The sequence below is a fragment of the Trachypithecus francoisi genome, unplaced genomic scaffold, assembly GCF_009764315.1.
Source record: "Trachypithecus francoisi isolate TF-2019V2 unplaced genomic scaffold, Tfra_2.0 Lachesis_group14, whole genome shotgun sequence".
Taxonomy (NCBI): domain Eukaryota; kingdom Metazoa; phylum Chordata; class Mammalia; order Primates; family Cercopithecidae; genus Trachypithecus; species Trachypithecus francoisi.
The window spans coordinates 13,808,776-13,835,853 of record NW_022681459.1 but is presented as its reverse complement, the minus strand read 5'-3'; the positions used below and the strand labels follow the sequence as shown (position 1 = coordinate 13,835,853).

General features: G+C 40.3%; 1 protein-coding gene across 2 annotated transcripts in view; it reads left to right on the top strand.

Annotated features, from left to right (window-relative positions):
- Positions 1 to 357: 357 nt before the first annotated feature.
- The window catches only part of ADAMTS5 (ADAM metallopeptidase with thrombospondin type 1 motif 5), a 51,058-nt gene continuing 24,337 nt past the window's right edge, over positions 358 to 27,078 (top strand). The window contains exons 1-4 of one of the 2 annotated variants that reach the window (XM_033232236.1): positions 358 to 690; positions 1,049 to 2,847; positions 13,495 to 13,627; positions 25,149 to 25,316. In XM_033232236.1, coding sequence (XP_033088127.1) covers positions 1,744 to 2,847; positions 13,495 to 13,627; positions 25,149 to 25,316 — 1,405 coding nt within the window. In that variant the 5' untranslated portion in view covers positions 358 to 690; positions 1,049 to 1,743. Of the gene's footprint in view, positions 691 to 998; positions 2,848 to 13,494; positions 13,628 to 25,148; positions 25,317 to 27,078 lie in introns of both variants that reach the window. The other variant, XM_033232235.1, reaches the window with a different exon arrangement.

Sequence of the window (27,078 nt, the reverse complement as noted above, 5' to 3'; positions counted from 1 at the left end):
CGATAAGTGGTTGCTTTAGAAGAGACAAAAACAGATATAGGAATTTATTATTAAATTATCATTTAAGCAAAAAAATAAAAGTGTGAGCGCAAAATTTTTAAATCTATCGGGGAAAAAAAAATGAGCGGAATTCCCTTCAAGAGTTAACTCTTTCCCGCCCTGCCTTTTTAGAGCAAAGGAAGTTCCAGTGGGCTGGGATTAAGGGACAGATTGTGGACCCTGACGAAAGGCGTGCTGGAGAAAGCTGGGAGCCCGCCGTTTGCACACAAAGCTGCGGAGTTCCCAAGCGGCGGGCGTTGTTGCCCCGGGGTTCCGCGAAGCGCCAGGAAGCGCCCTGGGCTCACTGCTCTGCTGGTGGCCGGGAGAAGTTAGTCACCCGGAGCCCGAATCCGGCGAGCGTCAAAGCACTAAGAGGCTGGAGAATGGGGAGGGAGGAAACCGGGTGCCGGGACGGAGGGGAGGAAGCGAAGGGAACGCGGTGGGTAGGGGACGCATGGGAAGCTGAAAAGCTCTGGCTGGTGGATGGAGTTGCACCGTCTGCGAGGTCAGAGCGCACGGGTGTGCAAAGAGGAAAAACTTGCGGCAGGAACTTCCCACCGAGGGCGAGGAAAGCAGGAAAGGAGGCAGGGAGAGACTTGAAACGTCTCAATAACTTTAAAAACACACCAAAACACCCGTTCAGGAGATGAGGTAAGCCAAAGTTAGCCAACCCCAATTGGTTGTGAAATATCAGACAGACCCGGAGCCACTGTGGCTTTAAAAGCGGCCAAGGAAATCTGTTTTTCTTGCCCCATTACTTTTTTTTTCCCCTCGTCCCTCCTTCCACCTCGCCGGGTCCCAGTCCCTTCCTCCTACTTCGTCTCCCTTTCCTCGATCACCCTCCTCTTTTGCCCTCCCCCATCTGATTAGGCGCGGTCTGGGAAGGGTGGGAGTGGTGGGGGAAGCTCTCCCTTTAAGAGGCAGCGTGCAGTGACGAATTGTTGAAATTGCCATTGCAGGATGGCATGCCGCTATAAATTCATTGTTCCACCTCCTCGCATCTTCACAGCGCTCGCGCTGCTCTCGGCGCTCGCAGCGGCCGACTGGGGATGACGGCGGGCAGGAAGACACTGCAGCCGAAGGGACACAGACACGCCGCTTCACCAGCTCGCCTCAGGCTGCCCCCTGCATTTTTGTTTTAATTTTTATGGCTTTTTCCCGTCTCTTTCTTCCCTTCCTCCTGGTCCCAGCAGAGCCAAGGAAACCCACAAAATAAGAAAGGAAGTGGGCCCCGGAGCTTGGAACCTCCGCAGCCGGCTTGTCCAGCGCAGTGCGGGGGCGGGAGGCTGCGCGCACCAGTTGCCAACCCGGTGCGCGGTACCTTTCCTTACTTTTCTTGGAACAGCGATCGTGCCTACATTTGGTGGTTTTTTGCTTTTTGTTTTTTTCCTTTTCCCGTATTTGCTGAATCTCCACTATCCGACTTTTTTTTTTTAATCTTTTTTTTTTTTTTTTTTTTTTTCCTCCTCTTCTTTCTGGAGCACGAATCCAAACATTTTCCCAAGCAACAAAGAAAAGTTCGCACGCTGGCACCGCAGCCGGGACAGGCTGGGCTGCTGCCGGGCCCCCCTCCCTCGACACTTGACTCAATCCTGCAAGCAAGTGTGTGTGTGTGTCCCCATCCCCCGCCCCGTTAACTTCATAGCAAATAACAAATACCCATAAAGTCCCAGTCGCGCAGCCCCTCCCCGTGGGCAGCGCACTATGCTGCTCGGGTGGGCGTCCCTGCTGCTGTGCGCGTTCCGCCTGCCCCTGGCCGCGGCCGGCCCCGCCGCAGCACCTGCCCAGGATAAAGCTGGGCAGCCTCCGACTGCTGCAGCAGCTGCCCAGCCCCGCCGGCGGCAGGGGGAGGAGGTGCAGGAGCGGACCGATCCTCCCGGCCACCCGCACCCCCTGGCGCAGCGGCGCAGGAGCAAGGGGCTCGTGCAGAACATCGACCAACTCTACTCCGGCGGCGGCAAGGTGGGCTACCTCGTCTACGCGGGCGGCCGGAGGTTCCTCTTGGACCTGGAGCGAGATGGTTCGGTGAGCACTGCTGGCTTCGTGCCCGCAGGAGGCGGGACGAGTGCGCCCTGGCGCCACCGGAGCCACTGCTTCTATCGGGGCACAGTGGACGGCAGTCCCCGCTCTCTGGCTGTCTTTGACCTCTGTGGGGGTCTCGACGGCTTCTTCGCGGTCAAGCACGCGCGCTACACCCTGAAGCCCCTGCTGCGCGGACCCTGGGCGGAGGAGGAAACGGGGCGCGTGTACGGGGATGGGTCCGCACGGATCCTGCACGTCTACACCCGCGAGGGCTTCAGCTTCGAGGCCCTGCAGCCTCGCGCCAGCTGCGAGACCCCCGCGTCAACACCGGAGCCCCACGAGCGTCCTCCGGCGCACAGCAACCCGGGCGGACGCGCAGCACTGGCCTCGCAGCTCTTGGACCAGTCCGCTGTCTCGCCTGCTGGGGGCCCAGGACCGCAGACGTGGTGGCGGCGGCGGCGCCGCTCCATCTCCCGGGCCCGCCAGGTGGAGCTGCTTCTGGTGGCTGACGCGTCCATGGCGCGGTTGTATGGCCGGGGCCTGCAGCATTACCTGCTGACCCTGGCCTCCATCGCCAACAGGCTGTACAGCCATGCTAGCATCGAGAACCACATCCGCCTGGCCGTGGTGAAGGTGGTGGTGCTAGGCGACAAGGATAAGAGCCTAGAGGTGAGCAAGAACGCGGCCACCACACTCAAGAACTTTTGCAAGTGGCAGCACCAACACAACCAGCTGGGAGATGACCATGAGGAGCACTACGACGCAGCTATCCTGTTTACTCGGGAGGTAGGTCCAGCCGGGATGCGGGGGTCCCAGTGCTGGGATTAGGAGGTAGGTGGAAGGGAATCTTGCTGGTAGCTTTGCTGCTTCCTCAAACCTCCTGCAGCTGTGGATGTGTTTAACTGCTTCTTGCAGGAAATCCAACCAGCCTTCAACTCTGCTCCTGTATTCAGGTTAGCCCCCGCAGAAATTTTTGCCTGAAATGACAAGATCTGCTTAGGTAATGATGAAGACTCAGTAATACTGTATGTCATCTAGTCGAAGGTGCTGTGGCATAGGAACGTAAACATAAGAAGGCACTAGGATGCTTGGGGAAATGATACAGTTAAATGGGGAAAAGAAAGGAAAACAAAGTTGCCTTTGGGATCATGGGTCTTCTTTCCAGTGAAAATAAAATATAACTTTGTTCAACCCAGTGGAAAGGGCTGGATGGTTCATTTACGGTAGTCACTGTTATCCGATGACCTTCTTTTATAAGTGTCCATACCTTTTTACTAGAATCCCTTGTGTTACACAAAGGATGGGAAAACTTTCTCAAGGACTCTTTTTCCAGGTTGGATTCTTAATGGTGTTCTTACATGTCCACCTTGGAATCTCAGTTCCTGGGAAGGAAGGAATGTGGGCGGGCCAGCAGGGTATAGAGACCCAATCAGATGAGAGGACAAACTTGTGAGGTTCCTTTAACAGCTCCTTTGCTTAGTCGACCAGTACCAGTGCGTCGCAAGCACTGCCTAGGCCAACTCCGCCGCCTAGGGAGGGTCACATCCCGTTTGCGTGTTTGGGTTTTGGATGAGTATGTTTCCGAAGCCCCAGTGCAGAAGATCTGGGCGAAGAGGCAAGACAGGAGGAAGAAATGTTTTCTCAGCATTTCCCCCTTTTAAGAAAGATGGTCATGGGGAAGGAAAGAAATGGATCTTTAAGGCTCAGAGGCTCTAGGAGGAACGCAGTATCTATTTACACAGTATTTGACCACCACGTTAGTGTGACATTTACACAAAAAGTCTGGGTTGGTTTGGGGCCTGGCTTGTGCATAGTTCTAAGCCTCAGTTGTCACAACTCTACTCTGATTGGCAGTTTTAAGTTGTGCTTCTTAAATGCCTGGTAAGAACTGACTTCTAAAGCTGATTCTTTAAGTGTTTGAGACCCTTCCAGAATAAAGGATTACAAACTTTGAAGTATTATGTAAAATCATGGTATGAAATGAAGCAAATAGAACAAGGATAGGAAATTAAATGGTGGATTGCAGGAGACTTTAGAATCACACAGCTTCACTACCTAATTCTTCTATTTTTGCTAAGGCACCCCTGGTATGAAGGAAAAGTGTTGATAAATTTGGACTGGAGAAACGCTTGTGGTTCATAGGGTGGACATTAATGTAAACCACATGTAAACAAAGATGCTGGAGGGCGGCAGTTTAGGGAGAGCCAGGCAGTCCTCAGTGCTGTGCACAATGGAAAAAATTTTTTTCCTCATGATGTGATTTTCTGGAAGCCATCCTTTAACTCCTCTGCACAACATTAGTCTTTGAAGTGATAGAACATTCGTTTGTAGCCTTCCTTGCAAAGTGAAAAGTAAAGTTCTGTAAAACTATCCATTGCTTGTTTGGTTTCCAAGCTCCGTTTTTTTTTGTTTTTTGTTTTTTGTTTTTTGGTAAGCAACTTTCCATATCTAGGGTTCCTTGCTCTGCTACATCACAAGAGGATGCCAGGAAGGAGGCTTTGGAGAGTTTGTGGAAGGAGGTTCTCTAAAGGAAGAGGAAGAAATACTTTTGTAAGCATATTGCGCCAAGGAGTGGGTCATTTTAGTAGTTCGCTTTCATTTTTAAATACAAATCCACATTTCATAATTTTAAAATAAATAAAAATTAATAGAAGGTCTGTTACTTCCTACCTCCTGCCCCATAATGTTCCTATTTGTTTCCCAGAAAACAGGAAACTACTCAGTGATTCTCAGTGATTTGTCGATGACTTTTTCTGAATTTGTTTTTTGTTTGGATAGTTAACTGTCCCTATTTTTCCAAAGTCTGGAACCTAACAGCATATTTTAAACAGATAAAAAGCAAGGGACAAATAAATTAATGGCCCATCTTAATTTTTATCAGTATTATAAGAACATGCATTTTTCAAACTAGACTACACACGGAAAATATTTCACATGGGCCCTCTCTGGTCTCCTTGCCAAGCAGAAGCATACTTTTAGGAAAGCAAATTTCATTTGTGGTTGGCCCTGTAGTATATACATCTAACTTCACAGGAAGCAAATATTTGAAATGCATGTGTATTTTCAATAGATGTGCCCAATTTAAAAGAGTGTTACTAATTAGGGGGCTGAAAAAATATTTCAAGGCATTTATGCAGCGTTCATTGGAGAGTATTTCACAATCCAAAGTTAATCTCTGCCTAATACTTCAGAGCATAAAAAAAAAAGAAGGCTGGAGAAGAGATGATCTGAGGTCTTCCATCTCATGAAAACCAGGTATCTTAAGGCCTGAAGAAAAACGTTCAGAGCTATTTCCTTTTCAATGAGAAATACCCAGAGTTGGCACCAAGATTCTACTTTTACAACTCTGTTTTGAATGTAAGAAGTGCGTTGCTTAGCAGCCAGACGCCAAGCCATGAAATCCATGTTTTGATGGGCTCTGAGTCCTGTTCAAATTTAGGTCCAGATGTCTTCTCCTAAATTACTTGTTTTTCAAGCATGAAGCGAATGTATGAGGATATATTTTCTACCTCTGTTTACTAGCTGAGGCCACCTTGAAAGGTGCATCTGGAAGTCAACAGAATAGAGCTAGTAACTCATTTATCAAAGGAACACACTTCACTGTCAGGATTGTACCCAGCACTCCAGTACTATTCTAATTAGAGAGAGTTAGCACCAGTCAATTTCCTGGCATAGAAGCTGTTTTCATTCTGAAATGGCACTAATGCTGGAATTCACACCACTTCTGCCATCAAACAGTAGAAATCCAATCTCCCCAGGATTTAACTTTGCTTTCCAGAATCCTTTCCTTGTTCCGGACGTCCTCTTTTATTTTAAGATAATTTCTTCAAAGACAAACTCTTACAGTCGTTTTTTTTTTTTTTTTTTTAGACCATTTGCCCTTTAGAAACAAAAGTCTGCCTGCTTGATAACAAAATAGGAAATTGTTTAACATCCCTCCACCCCTGCATGAAAGCAGCAAAAACCCTGACTCTTTCATAGATTGAAACGTTGAATTAAAATAGAACCAACTAAGAGATTGTGCAGTATAAAAAGCTAATTCCTTTTCATTAACTATCAAGATGTCAGCTGATAGATCACTATCTCAGCTAAAACTCTCTACATTCTGCCTTACAGTGCTGGGGCCGGGTCACCACACAGGGCATTTCTCCTTTACCACGTGGCTCCTGGCTTGATTCTGACAACAGGGGGCAATAGAGGAAGACCAGAAGTTTGGAAGAGGGAGAGCAATGTGCTTTTTCTTATTGGCTTGCTGCCTAGACTGACTAATTCAGTCACATATTTGAGTTGAAATCTCATTTAAAGTCAAAAGTGAACCCTTGTCAAGGAATCAGAGCCTATAGGTCAATCCTAATCAATAAAAGGATAAATAACTCAGAAATGGGGAGACTATAGCAGACTAAGCAGCTCTAGTTAACATTTTTACAATAAACTGTGAGGGATGTCATGCAAATCTAAAATCTATGCAGTACCTGCCTATATGTACCTCCTATGTGTGAGACTCATGTAGGCAGTTTTAGGTAGCGAGACAGAAATACCTGCTCCCTGCCCACTAGGCATATCCCTGGCAGAGAGGAAACAGGTACATGTGGAAATCGCTCTAATGTTAGGAAAACTCTGATAACTCCCATGCTGAGATATAAACAAAGTCTGTGAAAGGAAAAGGAAGGTAATAGTTAATTCTGCCTATGGACCTTTATATACGTCTCATTGCAAATGTAGAATTGAATTAATCCTCAAAGGATTGATAGATTGGATTTAGATTCAGCCAGCTGTTATTGGGCATTTCTTATGTACTATCCATGGCCACAAACTATTTTAAACTTAATCATTTCAACAACCTGCAACCATCGTATAATTATCTTGACAGAATTCATGTGAAGAGAAACAAAGATAAACTTCTTAGAGTAACAGCTAACAAATGGCAGACAGAGAAGACAGTCCTGTCTAGTACTCTGTAAACTAAAAGCATTATGACAAATTTATTCAGACCTTTAATACGCTCCTCATAGGCAGAGAGGGATTAAAAAGTAACCCCTTTCTTAAGAATCTATTCCTGGAAACAGACAGGGAAATGGTCATTGCTGTACAGCATGATGACTCTTACAGTAGATGTATTTGTCAGGTATTATGGAAGTGCATTAGAAGGTTGCCACTCCATCTGAGTTCAATTTTGCAGAAAGAGTGAGAGTTAGCCAGATACATAAAAAGGAGATAGGCATTGCAGACATCAGCAAACATTCATGTTCAATGGGGAATGGTAATAGATTAGTTTGGAGAGGATAATAACAGCCCAACTATGGAAAAAAAAAACTACACACTGTGTCTATTAGTCTGTTCAGACCACTCTAACAGAATATTGTAAAATGGGTGGCTTTAACAACAGAAGTATGTCTTCTCACAGTTCTGGAGGCTGGAAAGTCCAACACCAAGGTTCCAGCCAATTTGATTTCTGGTGAGGGCTGTCTTCCTGCCTTGTAAGTGGCCACCCTCTCACTAAGCCTTTCCACTGCCTGCAAGTAGAAACAGAGAGTGAACACTCTTGGGTATCATTTCTTCTAAGGACACTAATCCTATCTGATCAGAGTCCTGTCCTCATGACCTCATTTAACCTCATTTTCCTCCTTATAGGCCCTATCTCCAAATAGAGGAGTTTTGAGAGGACACAATTCAGTCTACTCCACCATGCTGACAAGTTTTAACTGTAAATTAAGTGCAATGGCAATCATTGAAAAGACCATTAGCAGGAAGACAGCAATGATCAGAGGTGTGTTCTGAAATGAGCCTTCTGGTCTAAGTAGTGGACTGGATCCTGGGTGAGCAGGCTATTTCAGAAATCTTCAAGAGGAAGCTCAAGGTGGTCTAAACTAAAGCAGTGGCATTAGGAATTGAGAGGCATATATTGGGTCAAGAAATGTTGGGAAGAGGTGGATGTGGGTAAAAATTCTTTGTAGCAGAAGGAATGTCTTAGGCGGAGCTTCAGAGGCCAAAATGTTCATGAGACATGCATGAAATAGTGGACAGAATGGAGCAGGAAGGTACAATGGAGGCAGACAGAAAGACTGAGGCTGTATTGTGCAAGGTTTTGAATGCCAGGCTAAGACTGAGGTGAAGGACTGGAGGAATCTAGTAAGATCTGTGTGCTAAGAAGGTGACTGACTGGAGCACATAGATAGGGAAGTTACAGGAGGAAAAGGGACCAGTTAGAAATCTTAGGTGATAATTCAGGCAGGAAGTAATAATGGAAAAAATGAGAAATAGAGGACAACTACAGTGACTTACAGTGGCTAATTAGATGTGACAGCTGAAAGAAGGAGGTGAATTAATGATGTCACCAGGTTTCTTATCCAGTGCTTCCATTTTCTTGTTTTCTGGAATATCTTTCACAGTGTATTTTACATATTAATATAACTCTAAATTATCTAGTTTTTCCAACATAGCATAGAGATAAAACCAGGATATTCTTTATTTGCTGAAAAAAAGAAATTCGCTTAACCAAATGCAGATTGTGAATACAAAAGATAAGATTATGTCAAGAATAACATGTGATGATTTAACAAAACCATGGCGAAGTAAGTTCAGGATTCTAAGTGTTTAGATATAGGTTTGAATTTCAGCTTCAGTATGGACAAGCTTGAGATTTCAGGCATTTAATGCCCCTGAGCTTTAATTTCTTTATAAATTGAAATGCTTTTAGTTAATATCAAGACATGTGTAGCTGGAACAAATCCTAGAGATCACCTGGACCAAACTCCTGATGTTAATGATGAAGGAACTTTGTCTCAAAGCATGTAAATGATTTACACAGTGCTTCTTATTAACAGCGTTAAATTAAAAAGCAATCTACCTTCCATTCACTATCTCTAACCAGCTTCCATTTCTGTTTACCAAAATGACTGTCAAGCATCTACTCCCCCGCCCCCAGTCTCCAACTTGTTCCATCTCTTCTTCCCCTTCTGACCTCACAGTTGTCAGAGAAAGCTTCCTGACTTGGAACTCTGGGCCCAGATTCTCTTTCCAACTTCCCTGCTAGCCCTCTGCTCAACAGATCCTGTGTTCCAGCCAAAACAAACTTCTTGTCATTCCCAAAAAGACTCTGCCTTTTCCCATTCCATTATGTTTCCACTAGTCTTTCCTTGCCAGAGTATCCTTCCTCCCAGGCTATCAGATCCACTCACTTCTGTGAGACACCTTTATTGATTCCCTCAAGGAGAGTTCCTCAATACCTCTTCTGTTCTCCCTCAACAATCTGTTCGTAATGGAAGTCACAGTTTGCTTTGCTCTTGACATATCTGCTTTGCTCCTTAGAGCGTGATGTTCCTTAAAGCTCAGGATCAAATCTTACTTCGTCTATTTACCACAGTGTCAGCACTTCCACAGTGTCTGGCAGATTGGAGGCACACAGTAATTGTTTTAGGAATAAACACATCTGGATCTCTGGGCCCCTAACCCATCTGGGCTCTGTGTGTTTGGTATCCCTTAGGTATATCAAGAGACAAGGATAGAGATTGTATAAAATGGGTCATTGTAATGGCTGGCCTAACAGTTCCAATTAATGTAGTCTCTGCTGAAGTCTAAAATTAAAACCCCTGTTATTGGGGATTACTGGATAGGTTGCCAGAAAGGCAAAGGACTCCTCAAGAATCAGATCCATAGAACAAATATGCATGTGTGTATGTGTGTGTGTGTGTGTGTGTGTATGTGTGGGTGTGGGTGTGTGTGTGCGTGTGTAGGTAATACTTATGACTAAAACATGTACCACACCAGATTAATTCTTCTATCACTAGTGTCTCTTCAATAAGAATTGTGTGGACAGATGGGTAGATATCTGAAATCTAGTTAAACTCTCTTTTATGCTCTTCCCTTGAGCTCCATGCTTGCCCTTTCCATGGGGTAAGATCTATAGAAACAGAAGTTGCTATTATTTAACTCCTACATAAGGTGTTCTTCCTTAATTTCAGCTGCTGTTGCTGCAGCTGTGATGGTATCTACCTGTATCAGCATTTGTGTTGCCTCTGGCTCCCTCCCTCAGCGTATTTGCACTGCATGCAAAAACAATCTCTCAGTCAAGACAAGAAATCCTGATTCCTGTGATTTGTCCACCTTAGGACGTTTGTGTCTGACTGGTTCATTTTCACCACCCAGTACTACCCACTGGGATTTTCAAGGTTCACATTATCTTCTGAGCATCTGCTTCTCAACGCAGCGTGCTTTACCCGCTCCCTGTCCCCCATCCCATCCCCAAGAAGTGCCCAGTAGGTCTTGGGTATTATTATGGCTTCAGAATTCTGTGATCAATCACAAGCTTTGCCATATTTACAGTCTTCTAAAAGGTCATACCCGGTGAATGGCCACAGTGGCAATGACCTTCCTATCAAATCTCTGTTGGTCGCGCAGACCACCATGAATACACTTCTGAGTTAGATACGATGTCTCAGTCTTGTATCCTGGCCAACACCATACCACAAAACCACTAGATAAATCTCTGCAACCTTTATATTTTACTCACTCTTCCATTGCATTACTCTCCACACAGTGGTGATAAGATACTGACCCTGCATAAAACAAGCCTTATTTGATATGACAAAGATACGATTTATCTTCAGATCTCCACTGAACAAGCAGATAAGCTTTTGTCAGCACTTTTAATTCATTTACCTCTTATATGGTATGTATGTGATTCACATCTCTCCAGTATCTCCTGCTTCCAGGTCTAGATTCTATCTATTTATCTATCTATCTATCTATCTATCTATCTATCTACACACACATATATATGTATACATACACATATGTAATAGCATATGTATGTTAAGGCTACGGGTGCTATTGTAATAGACAAGTTACAATCCTAAGACATCTTTTTAAAATGTAATTAAATTCCATTATCCTTCTGTGTTTCTGGGGCCCAGAGCAGTTTAGAAGAGTCTCTGCCATATATATATATATAATATATATATATAATATATATATAATATATATATTATATATATATATATGCTATTGCCCCAATAATATCTTTACTCCTGCTCAGAATTTAAGGAAATATTCTATAAACTTCAAATAAGGTTTACACTTATAATTTTGTTAGACATCATCACCAGAAAGTAGACATGAATGTGATATGCTGTATTCTTAACAATTTGATGCACATTCGTTTTAATTCATTGAAATGAACATCGTTCACAAAGAAATTCAGATGTTCATTATAAGCCTTGAGGCTGAAACTGTAACTGTTTGCCAAGATTTGAAATTGTGTGAGTGAAATGGAAAGGTTGCCAGTTTACATAATTATAGCTACAGAAATATATAGTGTGGCTGAGTAGTCAAGGAGTTTAATCAGTGTGGTTAAAAAAATAACAAGTGCTTCTGTTCATAATTTTGCCACATTTCCGTGGCAAAAGGCCAAATGCATTTAATCCAATTCAAGGATGACAAGGAGGGTTGATGGCCTCTAATGAGCAATTGATTAGCAGTAAACACAGAGATATTAAGAATCTAGTTTAATCTCTCTCTAGAACAGGAGGGTTATTTCCCTTTGCTGTGGCTCTTCATCCTGGCTTATTTATAAAGAGTAAGAAGGGAAAATGTAATTCTTGGATTTTATTACTTAAAGATAATGACCCCAAATTGTGGTGTAAACATAAATCTTGTTTTAAAAAAATGTGTGCAGATACAACCTGCAGTGTCTAGCAACTCCCTTAAGGCATGACCTAGGTTTTTTGTCTAGAGATACTGAAATGATTGTGGGGGAGGGGCTTAAAAATGTATTGTGCTATATTATTATCTCAAAGACTGATTATTATGCAAAAGTGTGTTCCAGTTTCAATTTGAAAAACTACTAACTTGTTCTCAACCACTGTAATTTGGCATCCCATGGGATGACATGTGAGGATACACAGGAAACTTTGGAAGGCTGTTGGTTTTCTGACATGATTAACCAAGGCTACTTGGCTGAGATTTCCACTGTCTAAAGCTACAGTAACATGGTGGCCACACTGTAACTTATCTTAGCTGGGAACTCATACTAAACAGAACACAATAAGGACCTGAGAACATAGTAAGAGAAGAGAATACAGCTTGGTTGGATTTTTTATGCAGCAAGATAGGAAAGGGTTAGAAGAATATGTTTCCATTGAGTATGTAGCATTGGTTATGTAGTCACACTGCCTTGTACTGGCTGTCTGGAGCCTGCTAAGGTCCTGCTAGCATACAGCATATTAAAGATGTGGGAGCACTCTAAGGTATCTGACTGTAGGTGACAATTCAACTCAATGAAGCAAATATTTGCTAAGTTCCTACTATATAAGCTGGTTAGTATGGAAGTTGGGCATACAAAGATGATTGCTGTATAATAGAAACATTTATTATTTTAACTAATAAACAGTTGCCTTTTAAAATAATTAATATATTTTAAAAACTTTTCCTTTTGCTGTTACTAACTTATGGCTTACTAGAAACACGATCTTGCTCTTTGGGAATATAAATGGGCACATTGTTAGTAAATTTTCATAGAAAATTGTGGTCAAGCACAAGAAATGCTAATGGCCATTAATACTCAAATAGCATTTAAAGGGAAAGTTTATCATTATGAATCTGTCACGTCAAAAAGTTGAGACTTATATTTTCTCTTTATGTTTCATATCTCAAGAGGCTTGTTGATGTCCTTTTCATCTAAATTGATCATTTTTCACCATTAGTGGGGTGGAATCATGTTCCTATTTGAGAATCTCTTAAAAGATTCTATGACATCTATGAAAAGCTATGACTTTTTACCAGAAAATGCATATACTCATGTACACACAATTTATATATGACATATATTTTCTGCAGGTTGGTCAGGTTGAGAAATGCTACATTAAATGTTATGAGTAAGAATGCATAGATTTCAGAAGACACAACCTATGAAATTACAGCTCATTTTGGGAGTAAAAGATGACCTTTCATCAAATTATGAATTAAAATTTAGTTTTCTATCCAAATTTCTAATAAATTTGTACTCTGTTGCAGACATCTGGCTGCAGTTTGCCCCTGTAATAGAAAACAAATTATGAGACCAGATTTTGATAAATTTAGCATGAATTTCCATCAGAATTTTAGGACCTTCCTAAGCATGACCATATGGGAAAGTGATCAGAGACGTATATGCATTACAGCTTTGTTAAGGCTGCGGGCGCTATTGTAACAGACAAGTTACAATCCTAAGACATCTTTTTAAATGTAATTAAATTCCATTATCCTTCTGTGTTTCTGGGTCCCAGAGCAGTTTAGAAGAGTCTCTGCCTTGAGTTTGCCTTTGGAACCTTTCCAGAGAGGAACAGGTGATACCATAAACATATCCCTGTTGCCATTTGGGGTAAGCAAGTGGCTCTATGTGGCGGCTCCTTCTGGATGTAAATTGATTTTAATGATTTCTTTCTTTCTCCTGGGCAGGATTTATGTGGACATCATTCATGTGACACCCTGGGAATGGCAGACGTTGGGACCATATGTTCTCCAGAGCGCAGCTGTGCTGTGATTGAAGACGATGGCCTCCACGCAGCTTTCACTGTGGCTCACGAAATCGGTATGCAGCACCTTTTCTTTTCCCTCACCAAATCAAACACTTGTAACAGCTGCAACAGGAACCAAAATACTTGGCAATTAATTCCAGATTTCTCCTGGTTCAGATGTACCATTGGGGATTAAATTTGTTTATATTTGCACTTTTAAGGTTAGCTAATATGAGCAAGTGAGAAGGCAAAGTCAGCAACACAGTGGATGTTTTCTTCTGACAGTGTCATTTAAAAGTTCAAGAGAAATTTACTACTGCTACTGCCTTCTTACTATCTTTTTAAGCATCCCTAAATGACCCCTGGATGAAATTTGTCACAGGCAACTTTGGTATGCAGAGATGTCCTTCTTAGAAGTTACTGGAGACAGTATTGATTCATCCAGGGCTAATCAGTTTGCACAGAAATGTAATGTGTTTTATTTCATTGTCAGTGGTAATTGTAGGCTCCTGCCAAGGTTCATCAATGGCTTATGGTAAATATTTCTGTCTGGTTCTTAATAGCAAGCAAAGGAAACCAAGCATGCCACTCAACAGGGTTTGCTTTAAATTGTTACTTACCTAATTTGTTTGTTATAAGAAACACATCTAAATCCTACGTCTATAAATACAGAACTGAGTTGATTGCTAAGAAACATTCCCAAAATAAAGAATATGTACTTCCTAATTATTGACCTAGGTTACTAAGTGTATGAGAAATTGGCTTAATACATTTAGGACTAGATGTTGGAATTAGACACAATTTTTTGTGTCTAATTTTTTTTTTTCTGTCTAATTCCAACATCTAGTCCTAAATGAGCTCAATTTTTGCTAAATTACTCTCTACCTATGTCACACTGGTCTAATTATTTAAACTCTCTGGGCTCCAGTTTTCATATCTGAAATGTAGGGATAATAGTGCTTATTTCAAGGAGTTGTTTTGGAGAGTAAATTGGGTAGAGTTTAGATAGTAAATGTTGTTTATATTCACATATACTTATGTTTTGCTTTTTAGCTAAATAGCTAAATTTAGCTATTTCCTTTTTAAATGTGTGTATCAACTCAGCATCACCTTTTTGGGAGCAAAGCACGGTTTGATAATTATTGTACTTTTTGCCATCTATAGCAAAAAAGATTTTGATTTAAACAGATTTTGATTTTTAAGGTTAAAATTATAACTTTTAAATGGGAATTAAAACTACTTTCTTACATTCCTAATAGGCAGAGAGTATTTTCACAAAGCACCCATTTCTAACTGCTATGTTTTCTTTGGGGAGTTAAATAACTTCTAATCCAAGGTACTTTGTAATTGCAGTAATTGCATGATTCACAATATTACCCCGGTAAAACAGAATTCAGTAGTTAAATGTCAATTCTTAAGTATGGCGTTAATGTTCCTGACACGTTTCTTACCTCTTAAGCAGAAAAACACAAACATAAAACCTAAATGTAAGTAACTATCCAATAGCATCCCTGAGAATAATTCAATGTTTTATTGATTAAGCATCTTTGGCTTCAGTAGTCAAAGATCTGAGTGGAGTCCCAGCTCTGTCTCTGGGTTCTCTGTTTTATCTCAGACAAGTGATTTAGATACTTGTCTAAAAGAGTCTCCATTTCTTCCCTATAAGGTGGGCTAATGAGGAGGCATGGCTCTCTTCTCAGCTGCACTAGAAGAACTGGTCAGCCTGAAAGCGTCTTTATAACACATCCCATTTAGGCTCCGGGGCAGAGATTATGTCTCTCATTTATGCCTATTAATCCTTACTGATAAAAACACAGCCTAATACGGAACCTTAATCAATATTTATTACATATCTATGTATGTGCTTGGGTAAGCGGGAGAAAGAAACATGAAACTTGCTCAAGGCAATGTTCCGATCTGCAGCGGGAAACTAAGAGGAATTAGTCCAAATACTCAGGAGGATGTAATTAAATAGAGGAGACTTTTAAAGTACACTAGTAATTAATCACCATCATTCAGAGTGAGAGGAGTCCCATAAGAAAGGTTCTAAATCCCTGGAAAGGCAGAAGCTGATTCGTCACAGGTCAAGTGGAGAAATTATGGGGAATAAGCAGCAGAGTTGAATGTTGGCATCATCCATCCACAGGATTATGGGCTCCAAATCCTGATCTTCAAAAGGAAAGATTCCACATTCTTTAAAGGAAAGGCAGTTTCTTTCCTTTCTAGTGATTGGTTTTCACACATTGACTGCATCTGGGAGATTTCCCTGTAAGACAAACACTGTGGCAATAAATGCAGCTTCTTCAGGGCTGCTTTGACCTCAAGTTAACTAGGGTGGAAGGAAGAGCCGTGCAGGGTCACCTTTCCCAGCTCTCCTGAATTCCTAAGCCAATCTTGGGTTACAGGGCTGATGCAGCAGTCTGAGAGGCAGGAAGCCAGATGCTGATAAGAACAAACGTTATATTAAAACTAAATATATACATGTGTGTGTACACAGTGAGAATTTTTCTCAATAGTACAAGAATATTAGACATAGTTATACAAGGAAACAATGTAGAAGAAAGGTGGACTTCTATATGAAAACTCAAACCTAAATCTTTGGTATATGATTGTGCCATTGCGTCCACTAAAATTTTTGGTTGGATCATCTTTATTTCTTTGGAAGTCCCTGTAATTCATTGTCCAATCAAACACACTCTACTTAACTTGCCTTTTGTATTACATATGGGCTAATCTGAGCTATTTAAGGTCGGGAAGTGGGGGAATATGGATTCAATTCTGCTTTCATATAAGAATCTGACTTTCATTCAGTTTATTTTCTAATGTCTTTATTATTCTTTAATTTCACTTTTTGCCTAAATATTATGGACATGTGTTATAAAAAATAAGCCTTCAACATTTAGGAAACAGCCTGACAAAAGATTTCCTGATCATCTGTGTATTATTACAGCCTTGCCCCTCCAGCCAGTATGATCTTGGATAATGCAGCTTGCTGGTTTGTTTCCCAATGCTGTATTTTTTGGATTGCTGTGTGAAGCTCTCAGTCTGAGCTAACCATGCTCTCGATTTTAATTCTTCTCAATTCCTGCAATCTTCCCTCTTCCTATTTTTTTGTTTTTGTTTATGAGACGGAGTGTCACTCTTGTTGCCCGGGCTGGAGTGCAACAACGCAGTCTCAGCTCACTGCAATCTCCACCTCCCAGGTTCAAGAGATTTTCCTGCATCAGCCTCCCAAGCAGCTGGGATTACAGGCACCTGCCACCGCACCTGGCTAATTTTTGTATTTTTATTAGATATGTGGTTTCACCATCCCCCTTCCTTTTTACTAGACATTTGTGACTTTCTAGATTCGGAAGTTGTGTATATGGTTAAAGTATGGTGATGGAAATGAAATTTTGAATGCTCAGTTTTCCAGGGTTTTAAATTTGCTCTAGCCTCATTCCAAAATGTGTAATTTCCTTTATGCAAACAGTGTGAATGTGTTACTGTGCTCAAAACACAAGCAAGGAGAAGATTCCCAGGCAGTTCCCATAATTTTTCTACTTCATTTCTTCTATAAGCAGTAAAAGGATATATTTGAGCAAGAATTACACTTTCATTAACCTATGTACAGGTTTTCATGGAAGTGCACAACTGTTTCCTCTTTCTCCTCATAGTGGTTTAAAGTAGAAAGTCATATCTATTTTGTGCATGAATAAACAGAATCAAAATTTTCTTTTTAGTTCGTGAACAGCCTGGGCAACATAGGGAGACCCTGTCTCTATAAAAAAAAAAAAAAAAAATGCTGGGCATGGTAGTGCATGCCTGTAGTTCCAGCTACTTGGAAGGCTGAGGTGGGAGGATTGCTTGAGCCCAGGAGATAGAGGATAAAATGAGCTATGATTACACCACTGCACTCCAGCCTGGGTGACAGAGTGAACCCCCCACCTAAAAAAAAACTTATCTTGATAATTAACACATAAGGTAAGTAGAGGCGGAGCTAAAGTTTCTATCTGACACCATTTCTATCCATGGCATTAGATTACAGGTTTAAAATGAACACAGGTTAAAAATGAACAATTATGAAAAGTTACTCTTTTCATATACCATTTGATAACTAGAACCCTTCTTTTTTTCTACTAATTCTTTCAGAAAAGCTGCTAGATTTTGAAGGTAACTAATCAACTGATGCCCATACAGACTTCTGGAACGTGGATATTGATTGACATTGACTCTGGATAGGCAGTCATAAAGTGCTTTCCTTCTTGTGTTATATGCATGTAAATGTTGGCTAAATTGTTAAGGCATTTCAGAAAGTCGCTTCAAACTATCAAAAACACAGTCTCCATCCATGTTCCTTGAGTGGAGGCAGGAATGTGTTTGCAGCCACTTTACAGTCCAAATGTGAACTGCAGAAAGTTTTCAAGTTAATGTAAGTTTACATTTTGAGTTTATATTTTAACTTGTCAAACTTTTATTATTGACTTGTAATAATAAAGATTTCACCTGCTGCACACATGGTTCTTAAAAACAGTAATTTTATTGATGTTGGGCCAACTTCTAATATGCTGGAAGGAATAATCTGATTTTATTTAGACTAATGAAATCCATAATTTGCAAACATGCTGAAGCTTTGCTTTATAGTAGTTAATTATAAAACGCACTAAGTGAATCTCTCCACTGTGAAAGACTCCAGTGTGCTTCCTAAGCTAAACTCAGGCAACTTAAAAAGTTAAGACCAAATATTCAGCTGTGACTTAGGAAGTGGTTGAGACACAACAGCAAAGCCGCCTGTGTGTTGGTGTGGTTCAAAGGTGTTCCCTGGTTGTGCTGATCTGTGTGTGACTCTGCTTCTGTAGATGATGAGATTAAACACGGCCATATTTTGAAAAGCTGCAGAGGTTCTTGAAACACCACAGACCAAATCCAAATACACAGAATCAGATGTCCAGGCTGGCTGTAAGATGTGAAGTGAGAAGGAAACTAGGATTAAACTTGGTATTTGCCCACAAACCCATTGCTTTAATCAACAAGCAGTTTGGAGCAAAGCCACACTATGTCTTTCTTGGCCCCCAAATAAAATGTGGGAATAAGTTTTTGCTATATGTTGAGCAATATTGGGATATTTTGTGTCTATTGTCAGTTTTTTAAAAACTTAATCCCAATTCATGTTTCTCTAGGGAGAAACCTATAGATTATCTGCCACATGTGTGGAAACCAGCAAATTGAAGGTGGCATAAAAAGTAAATCTATCACACACTTGCTGAGTGGTTTTTTGTTTTGTTTTGTTTTATGTTTAGGAAATTTCCTGTTGCCTCCCACATAAAGAGTGTCTAGTAATATCAAAGCTTTTTGGCTGGTATGGTGGCTCATGCTTGTAATGCCAACAGTTTGAGACAAGCCCTGGCATCATAGTGAGACCCTGTCTCTACAAAAAGTAAAATTAAATAAATAAATAAATAGCCAAGGGTGGTGGCGTACACCTGTAGTCCTAGCTAGTCAGAAGGTATAAGGATCATTTGAACCCAGGAGATGGAGGCTGCAGGGGGCTTTGATAGCACCACTGCACTCCAGCCTGGGTAATAGAGCATGTCTCTCTCTCTCGCTCTCTCTGTCTCTGTGTGTGTGTGTGTGTGTGTGTGTGTGTATATATATATATATACACACACACACACACATATACATACACACCACTGATTACTAGGATACTCATAAGTAAAAGTATATAACAATCCCAGAATATCAATGGGGACAATAAAGTTAGCTGACAACCACTGGTCCTTTGATATATGTCAAGCACATATTCTAATCACTTTGCATGTTTTATATCATTTATTTCTTACAAAATGCCATGAGGTAAGTACCATTAGTGGGTCACCCAAGAGAGAGAATGAAGCTAACGCACAGGGTACTTTCTAAACCCGTCTAAGGTCAACAACTAATATACTGCTAAAGTGAGATTCAAACCCAATCCATCTGGCTTCAGAGCTCAAGATGTTTATACCCTTCTAGAATGTTTTTTTAGACAGTTTTTACTTTAAAGGCTATAATTCTGAAATGGATTCAAAAGGATATTGTCACAGCTAGTTATAAGGTGAAAAAGTTAGAGTTTCTTCCTTCCAAATTACATAATTGATACCACACTTACCATTCATGTTTAATGTTTTGAAATGGGAGTCAAAGAGTTTTATCACATCTATGTAAAGATTCGTGTTTGAATAAGCATGCATGATCCAATGATTGGAGCTCATGCTTCCCTTCTTCAAGGATTCTAGCTTCTGATCCCATGTGAGCAGCTGACTCACTTTTCAACCCCTGGCAAGACCTTGCACCTCCATAATCCCAGCTGGAAAATTAGGTAAAGTAAAAACATGACCTCATTAAGAAACAGATGCTTCATCTGAGCAGTGCTTTCCCAAATAAACACATTACAGAGCTTCTTGTGACATTTTTTCAGGATGTGGTACTGTGTCCCCTTGACCATTGGTCAGTTTGGGATCAGGAGACAAGAGCTTGAAATTCTGTTTAATTTGCAGACCAAAGTTTAGAAAAACAAACAATTTCCTTCCTGAGGTTAATGTTATAAGTCAGCCCTAGTTGTACAGTAATACCTGGGTTGAATAAGAAGCTGAACCAACAGTTTCCTTTAAAATGATGTGTCTTCATCTGGCTACACATTATCACAGATTTTCTAACACCAGATTCCCTTGTGAATTTAAGAAAGCAAGGTGTTCTTTAAATCTGTATGGGGAATATCAAAGATAACATTTATTTTACAAAATGTCACCCCTTTGCCAATTCAAAAAGAGGATTTTCATACCAGGAAAGTTATCAGGTGACAATTTGTTTGCTATATCTGAGCTAACAACGTAACTCAAACTCTCAGCCCTATAGACTTTATTCTGACATAATTTATCATTATATTTATTTTCTTAGATTAATTCAAATAAACTCCTTTCTAGTGTTACTTGCTGACAGACACTCAGCATGACTGTTGTATTTAAGACATGATTTAACATCTATTAAGAATAGGTCAACATCATCTAACACAATTTACACCTTAACTTTTACTAATTATTTCAAACAGCAAAATACAGTTCTGGCCGGGCACGGTGGCTCACACCTGTAATCCCAGCACTTTGGGAGGCCAAGACGGGTGGATCAGCTGAGATCAGGAGTTCGAAACCAGCCCGGCCAACATGGTGAAACCCTGTCTCTACTGAAAATACAAAAAGTTAGCTGGGAATGGTGGTGTGCACCTTTTATGCCAGTTACTCAGAAGGCTGAGGCAGGAGAATCGCTTGAACCCCAGAGGTGGAGATTGCAGTGAGCTAAGATCTTGCCATTGCACTCCAGCCTGGACAACAAGAGAGAAACTCCATCTCAAAAACAAAAACAAAAACAAAAACAAAATACAGTTCTGAGGCATGCACCACTTGGAAAATAGTCGTGGATTAGATGGTTGCATTATTCTCTGAATTTCACTCTGGCTTCTGTCTCCCCTACCCAGTTAAAACCTTATTTAGCATATAAATACACAGGCCATTAACAGGGGCATCTATTACACAAGTGTGTTTGGTCCTTAATTGCCTCAGGGTTTTAGGTGAAAAGCTTCCAATGACATCATCAAAAATTAAGGATAGCTGAGAAAGATAGTATTGTAAACAAAATTGCTCAGGCATACTACTTTTCGATCTTTTGCATGTTTGCTGATTATATAAATGGTCCTAAACACAAATACTAACTCTTCCCTAAAGCAAGACTTCACTACCTCTGCTTTAAATCCTGACAGCAGATAGTTACCTCTAAACCCACCTCTGCCGTTTGTCTCGCTAGGAGTTTCACGTCCTATTTTACTGAGGGAGCTTTCTCAAATCTTTGTCAAAATGGCTTTGCGTCCTCCCCACCCTTCCCTTGCAGCACTCAGACTCTCCAAAAAGAACTCTTTCCCTTCTCCAAGGGTAAGGATTGCCATTCTATGTGGATTTCTTGATTTCATCCCCTGCCTCCTCTAAAACCTCACCCGCAACTAACTCTGTTGCTCTGTATTGCTTTAAAAACTCATCATGTAATACAATTTGATGTAAACAACAAATTACTTTTGGCATTGTACACATTTTCTCCACACTCTTTTATATTCTTCATGTGCTGTTTTACTCTCTGGGACAGGGATATCTAATCCTATCTGCTGCTAATGCTCCTGGGGTCTGCTTGTCCAAGAAATGCTTAATCTCCAAACCACACCATTCATTTTAAACATCTCTGTGAATGATTTATGAACAACGTCTTCCTGAAAAGGCAGATGTCTTCAAAGCTATTAGCTTTTCCAATTCCCCTTCACAATCCCTACTTGAAATACACAGTTGTCAGCTGTGACATTGTATTTTAAATTCCCCGGATTCTGGATTTTCTCTGTTAAGTTAGCTTTTAGTATCATAGTGTGCCATCTTTACTGTGAGTACTCCTTTAAAATTGCTTATACTTTTGTATACTTTTGCTTTTTCAAGGCTGATTTCAACTAACAGTAAATGTCTTAGCATAATTGATTGGAGGGCTCGAATTAGAAAATACCACTCCTTTGGCTGTTTGCAGCCTTTAGAATGTGTGTCACGTCTTTCCTGAAGAGCATCCAAACATCCCTCACATTGGTCTTCCCTTTCATATTCTGTCCAGCTCCTGAAGGGAAGTCACATGGTTCTTTTGCCATGCCCTGGTTCCAGCTACACTGGAACTGGCTGCTGGTTACTTTGGGTGCTTCAGTGTTCCTCACATTGCCCGGGACTCTCACTGCCCTTGAGAGAGCATGCCTCTCCCGGACAGCTGACAGGCTTTCTTCATGGAGGACAGAATGTTCATTCGCCCTCAAAAGAGTCCATCTCTTTCTGTTGATTCTAAGCAGTCTGTTTCTGCCTGACTTTTGGAGATCTTACAAAATTCACATCCCCTTGCTGAGGTGAAACGAAGATGTGTTCGTTCATGCTTGAATGGCAGTCTTTTCCAGTATAATTTCTTTTATGCATCTTCAGTGGCAATTAAGTTTCCGTGTAAAATGAGTGAATTTGGGGAGCATAAAAGTCATAATATTATATTAACGAGCATTCCAAAAGATTCATAAATGATGCCAAAATATTTAAAAATTAAATTGACTTGCTTACATAATTGAACCCTTTAAAATTATATGCTTCACCTCTCAGTTTGAAAGAAAAAATGTAGGTACTTTCCCAGGCCCCTGAAAGTGAATTTCGTGTCTGCCATGTTTCCTATATTTTAAATCAGAATTCTAAAATCTACCCTCCAAATGAAGTGAAAATCTCTTGGTACAATAAGAAAAAGGCATATGGAAAGTGCTATGTATTTATATAGATTTGGAGGAAAAGACAATTACTCCATTAAATAAATATAAATATCATATGAAGTAGAATGCATAAGTCACAGTTTTTAAGTATAAAACCTGGATTCAAATAAATATTATGTTGCAGAGGTCACTTGGGGACACTTTTCTTCTCTCTTAGGCCAGAGGAAAAAACTCAAGTGTGAAATTTCCACCCATATCCCTCAGTGTTAACTGATAAATCTTCTATCTTAGAAAAGTTCAGGAAGTGTAGAGTGCATTATCAGCAAGTATTTCACGTACTAAGTAACTTTAAGTCATTTCTAATAATACATGAATGAAAGATTCTGGTTTTCTTTTACTTTTCTTTTTTTTTCTGTAAGCTGTGAGTTTCTTGAAAAGCTCAACAAACCACTCAAAAATTAGATGAGCCCCTGCTAATTTCCTTTGCAAGTCTGTTGGGACATACTTTATGTAGAGACTATAATGCACATTTATGCTACTGAACAAACAAAATGTTAAGTGATGGTGGGAGAACGTCCCAGAGAAAACTTGTTAGCCTAGTAAATACTGTTGAAGTAAATATCTGAATAAATAACATAAAAATGTTGAGACTTGGAAGGTCACCAAGTCCTAGCCACTTATTTTCATCCATAACAGCAATCAGTTGCTCAGTGGACAATTTTGTTATGAGGTGTTGGTGATTTAACAAGTTGGCCCAAAGTAGTTGGAATCTAAAGTGAAAGATTTCATCTGTGTTGGGTTTTATTGGTGCACACTGGACTCTGTTGCTAGAATGGCCAAAGTTTTCTGCTTTTGGTATTCAAGAACCCAAGGAGAATGTAGTCGTCAATTTGCTACAGTGTTTCCTGCATTTGTTTTAGTGGTTTGTGTATGATTCTAGAAAGCTTTGTTAAAAACACTACTCTAGGATGATTTGCTGTCTACTTTTTAGAGTATGTAATTGCTCACACTGCCGTCCTAGATGTTTTAAATAGCATTGTAAATGTGTTGGGGAATATCATTTTATCCTTAGACTGCATGAAAATTGATCTTATGTAATAAAAAGCAATTTACTTGGATTATAAGAATGTGATTATGGGCTCTGTAAAATAATATCTAGCTTGACGGGAACTGCAGAGAACATGTTTGAGAGGCTTAAGCACAAATGTTACCTGGCTGAGTGGTTTTGAACAATCACAGCAATCACCTGGGAAATATCCTTTCCTCAAGCTCTCAAACTCCATGTTACTGGTTTTTTAGATGTTTTAAAATGTAAATGGGCATGTTTTCAAAATTAGCTAGGCCGGGCGCGGTGGCTCAAGCCTGTAATCCCAGCACTTTGGGAGGCCGAGACGGGCGGATCACGAGGTCAGGAGATCGAGACCATCCTGGCTAACACAGTGAAACCCCGTCTCTACTAAAAAAACACACAAAAAAAAACTAGCCGGGCGCGGTGGCGGGCGCCTGTAGTCCCAGCTACTCGGGAGGCTGAGGCAGGAGAATGGCGTGAACCCGGGAGGCGGAGCTTGCAGTGAGCTGAGATCCGGCCACTGCACTCCAGTCTGGGCGACAGAGCGAGACTCCGTCTCAAAAAAAAAAAAAAAAACAAAATTAGCTGTAAGTTTGTGACAATAGTAAACTCATAATTCTCTATATCACCAAAAGAAATGAACGGATGAAGCAAGCTTAGTTTTGCATGAAACAGGAAAGTTCCTCGTTTCACTTATCTTTCTTTGTCTCCCCTAGTCCTCCCTTTTATTAGCCACCTATTTACTTGACTAAGAAAATAAGTCACTGACATTCAAAAACCATCTATTAAGTGTTTGCAACTTGCACAGCACTAAGTTCAATACAGAGGTTTCAACAGTATATGGGAGCAAATGCACTTTGATCTCATGGGGCTTGATCAGAGAAGGCAGAAAATTAGACAGTCAAAACGATATGTGGTGAGGGCTATGGCATAATCCCACAATTGTCTCGCAAACTCTGATTCTAAATAAGGCTTTGTTTCCACATGTCATTAAACATATGTGATCCAGATGAATTATGGGAACATCTACTCTTTAGTTTTTCAGTTTCCATCGAAATGTTCACCAAAAGCAACAGCTACACTAACTCCATGCAACTGTTATTTCCTCGGAGGTCCCATCTCTGGGTGAGAAAGCAGTTAAAGTGAACTCATCTACAGTTAGGAAAAAAAGTCAAGCCCTAGCATAATAGTCATGGAAAAAAAGAAATACACAATCATGGATTATTTGCACTTCCTCTATTCTCTCCCTTAGGACATCTACTTGGCCTCTCCCATGACGATTCCAAATTCTGTGAAGAGACCTTTGGTTCCACAGAAGATAAGCGCTTAATGTCTTCCATCCTTACCAGTATTGATGCCTCTAAGCCCTGGTCCAAATGCACTTCAGCCACCGTCACAGAATTCCTGGATGATGGCCATGGTATGTATCATTTAGAACACAGGCTGAGAAACAAAATTTGGGATTCTTAGGAGTTTGACTTCATTATATCCTCATAACATTCATCTTGCCCTCTAAGACAATAGTTGTTTGGATAATGTCAGAAGAAAGACCAAGGAAATTGATCATATGTGGTTATGTACTGCCAACATCCTTGGTGGCATTTTAGCTATGGTATTTTGGCTTTTGAATTGAAAAAGTTCAAAGGAGAAGCAGTGTGGAAGACCACACAGAATGCCTAGCTAGTGCCCTGAAAGTCTGGCTTTTATTCCTTCTTTTACCACTAGCTTCCTGTGAGAACTTTGGCAGACATCTTGGTTTCCCTGCTATTAATATGACTCTCAGAATTATTTGTTACATGCCTATTATAGGGGTGCAGTTAAGGTGTAGGTGACAATTCTACTGGATTCTCTTTATGGCAACATAAACCCAGAAGAGGAAGCTTTCTAGATTTGCACTGACTAGAAGAATTTGGTTTTATCCTGATAGCAGATTCTTCTGAAAGCAGAGTAAAAACTGCAGAACAGAAATAGAAAAGCAATCTCAATGATGGGAAAATACTTTAAGAACTTCAAAAGAAACTCTTGGCTTTATCCTTTCAATACAGTTCAGGAGCACAGCATACTTTATTAAATTCTATAAGACTAGGATTAGTGCTATAAATTATATTAAAATACTGAGGAAGTTACAATTTTTAGAAATAATTAAATTCCGACCCCTAAGTAATCTTTGAAACAAGCTGTTGCAAATTTCCTAGCATTCTTTAGTACTTTAAAATAATAAAAACACAGAAGGATAGATGCATTGGCATTGTAAAAAATCTTCAGACATTATGCAGCTGAAATTTCCTGTCTTACAGAAATGGACATATTCTCATTTATTTTATGTTCTCTTAAAATCTGTGTTTCTAAAACCAGTAGTTAAATAGAATGTGACAGAAATTATTTATCATAATAATTTTCTATAAAATTATCTCATTATATAGGGTTCAAAGTTGAATAATCTATGAAAACTATCTTTTTCCCACTTCCACAAAGTTTATGACTTAATGTCCCATAACTTTTTAGTATGTTGATTGTTTTGAATTGTGGCTACATAATACCAGAACAACTGACAAATTCAAATTATTTCAGACATAAAGTCTGCACAGTTCTCTGATACCATGGAGCCAAAATATGTTCATTAACTCATTCTTGCTCCATTAGTGGTGAACAGGTAAAGATTTAGCTGCCTATTACTATATATTTTTATGTCTCATTTTGAAAAAGCAATCTGGGTCCAGCTTGGTTTAAAATATATCTCAATACAAAAAAAAAAAAAAGTTCTTTTTTAGCTGAAAAAATATCTCAATAATTTAAAGACTTGGAAACAACAATAAGAATTAGTGTATGAAACTTTTTCTTCAGACCAATAATACAATGGTAATTTTATGTTTAGCTCAGTTTACATTGTGGATTAATGCCCATAAAGTCCTAAAGTGAATGTTACCTTATTATCATCCTATCTATGTTGATCAGGTCAATGTTCTCATAAAGTCCTTCTTGGGTGGAATCTTAAGTCTCCATTCATAATATCGCTTTTCTGTTTTACTTCTTTTCAGGTTTTCTGAAAATAAAATAACATTAATATTTTATTTCAAAATCACACGTTACACATTCCAAGAAGTTGAGCTAAACCTTGAATCACTAAATGAATGGATTTAGTTGCTAAGGCAGCAAATACTTATGGCTAAAATGAGACCAAA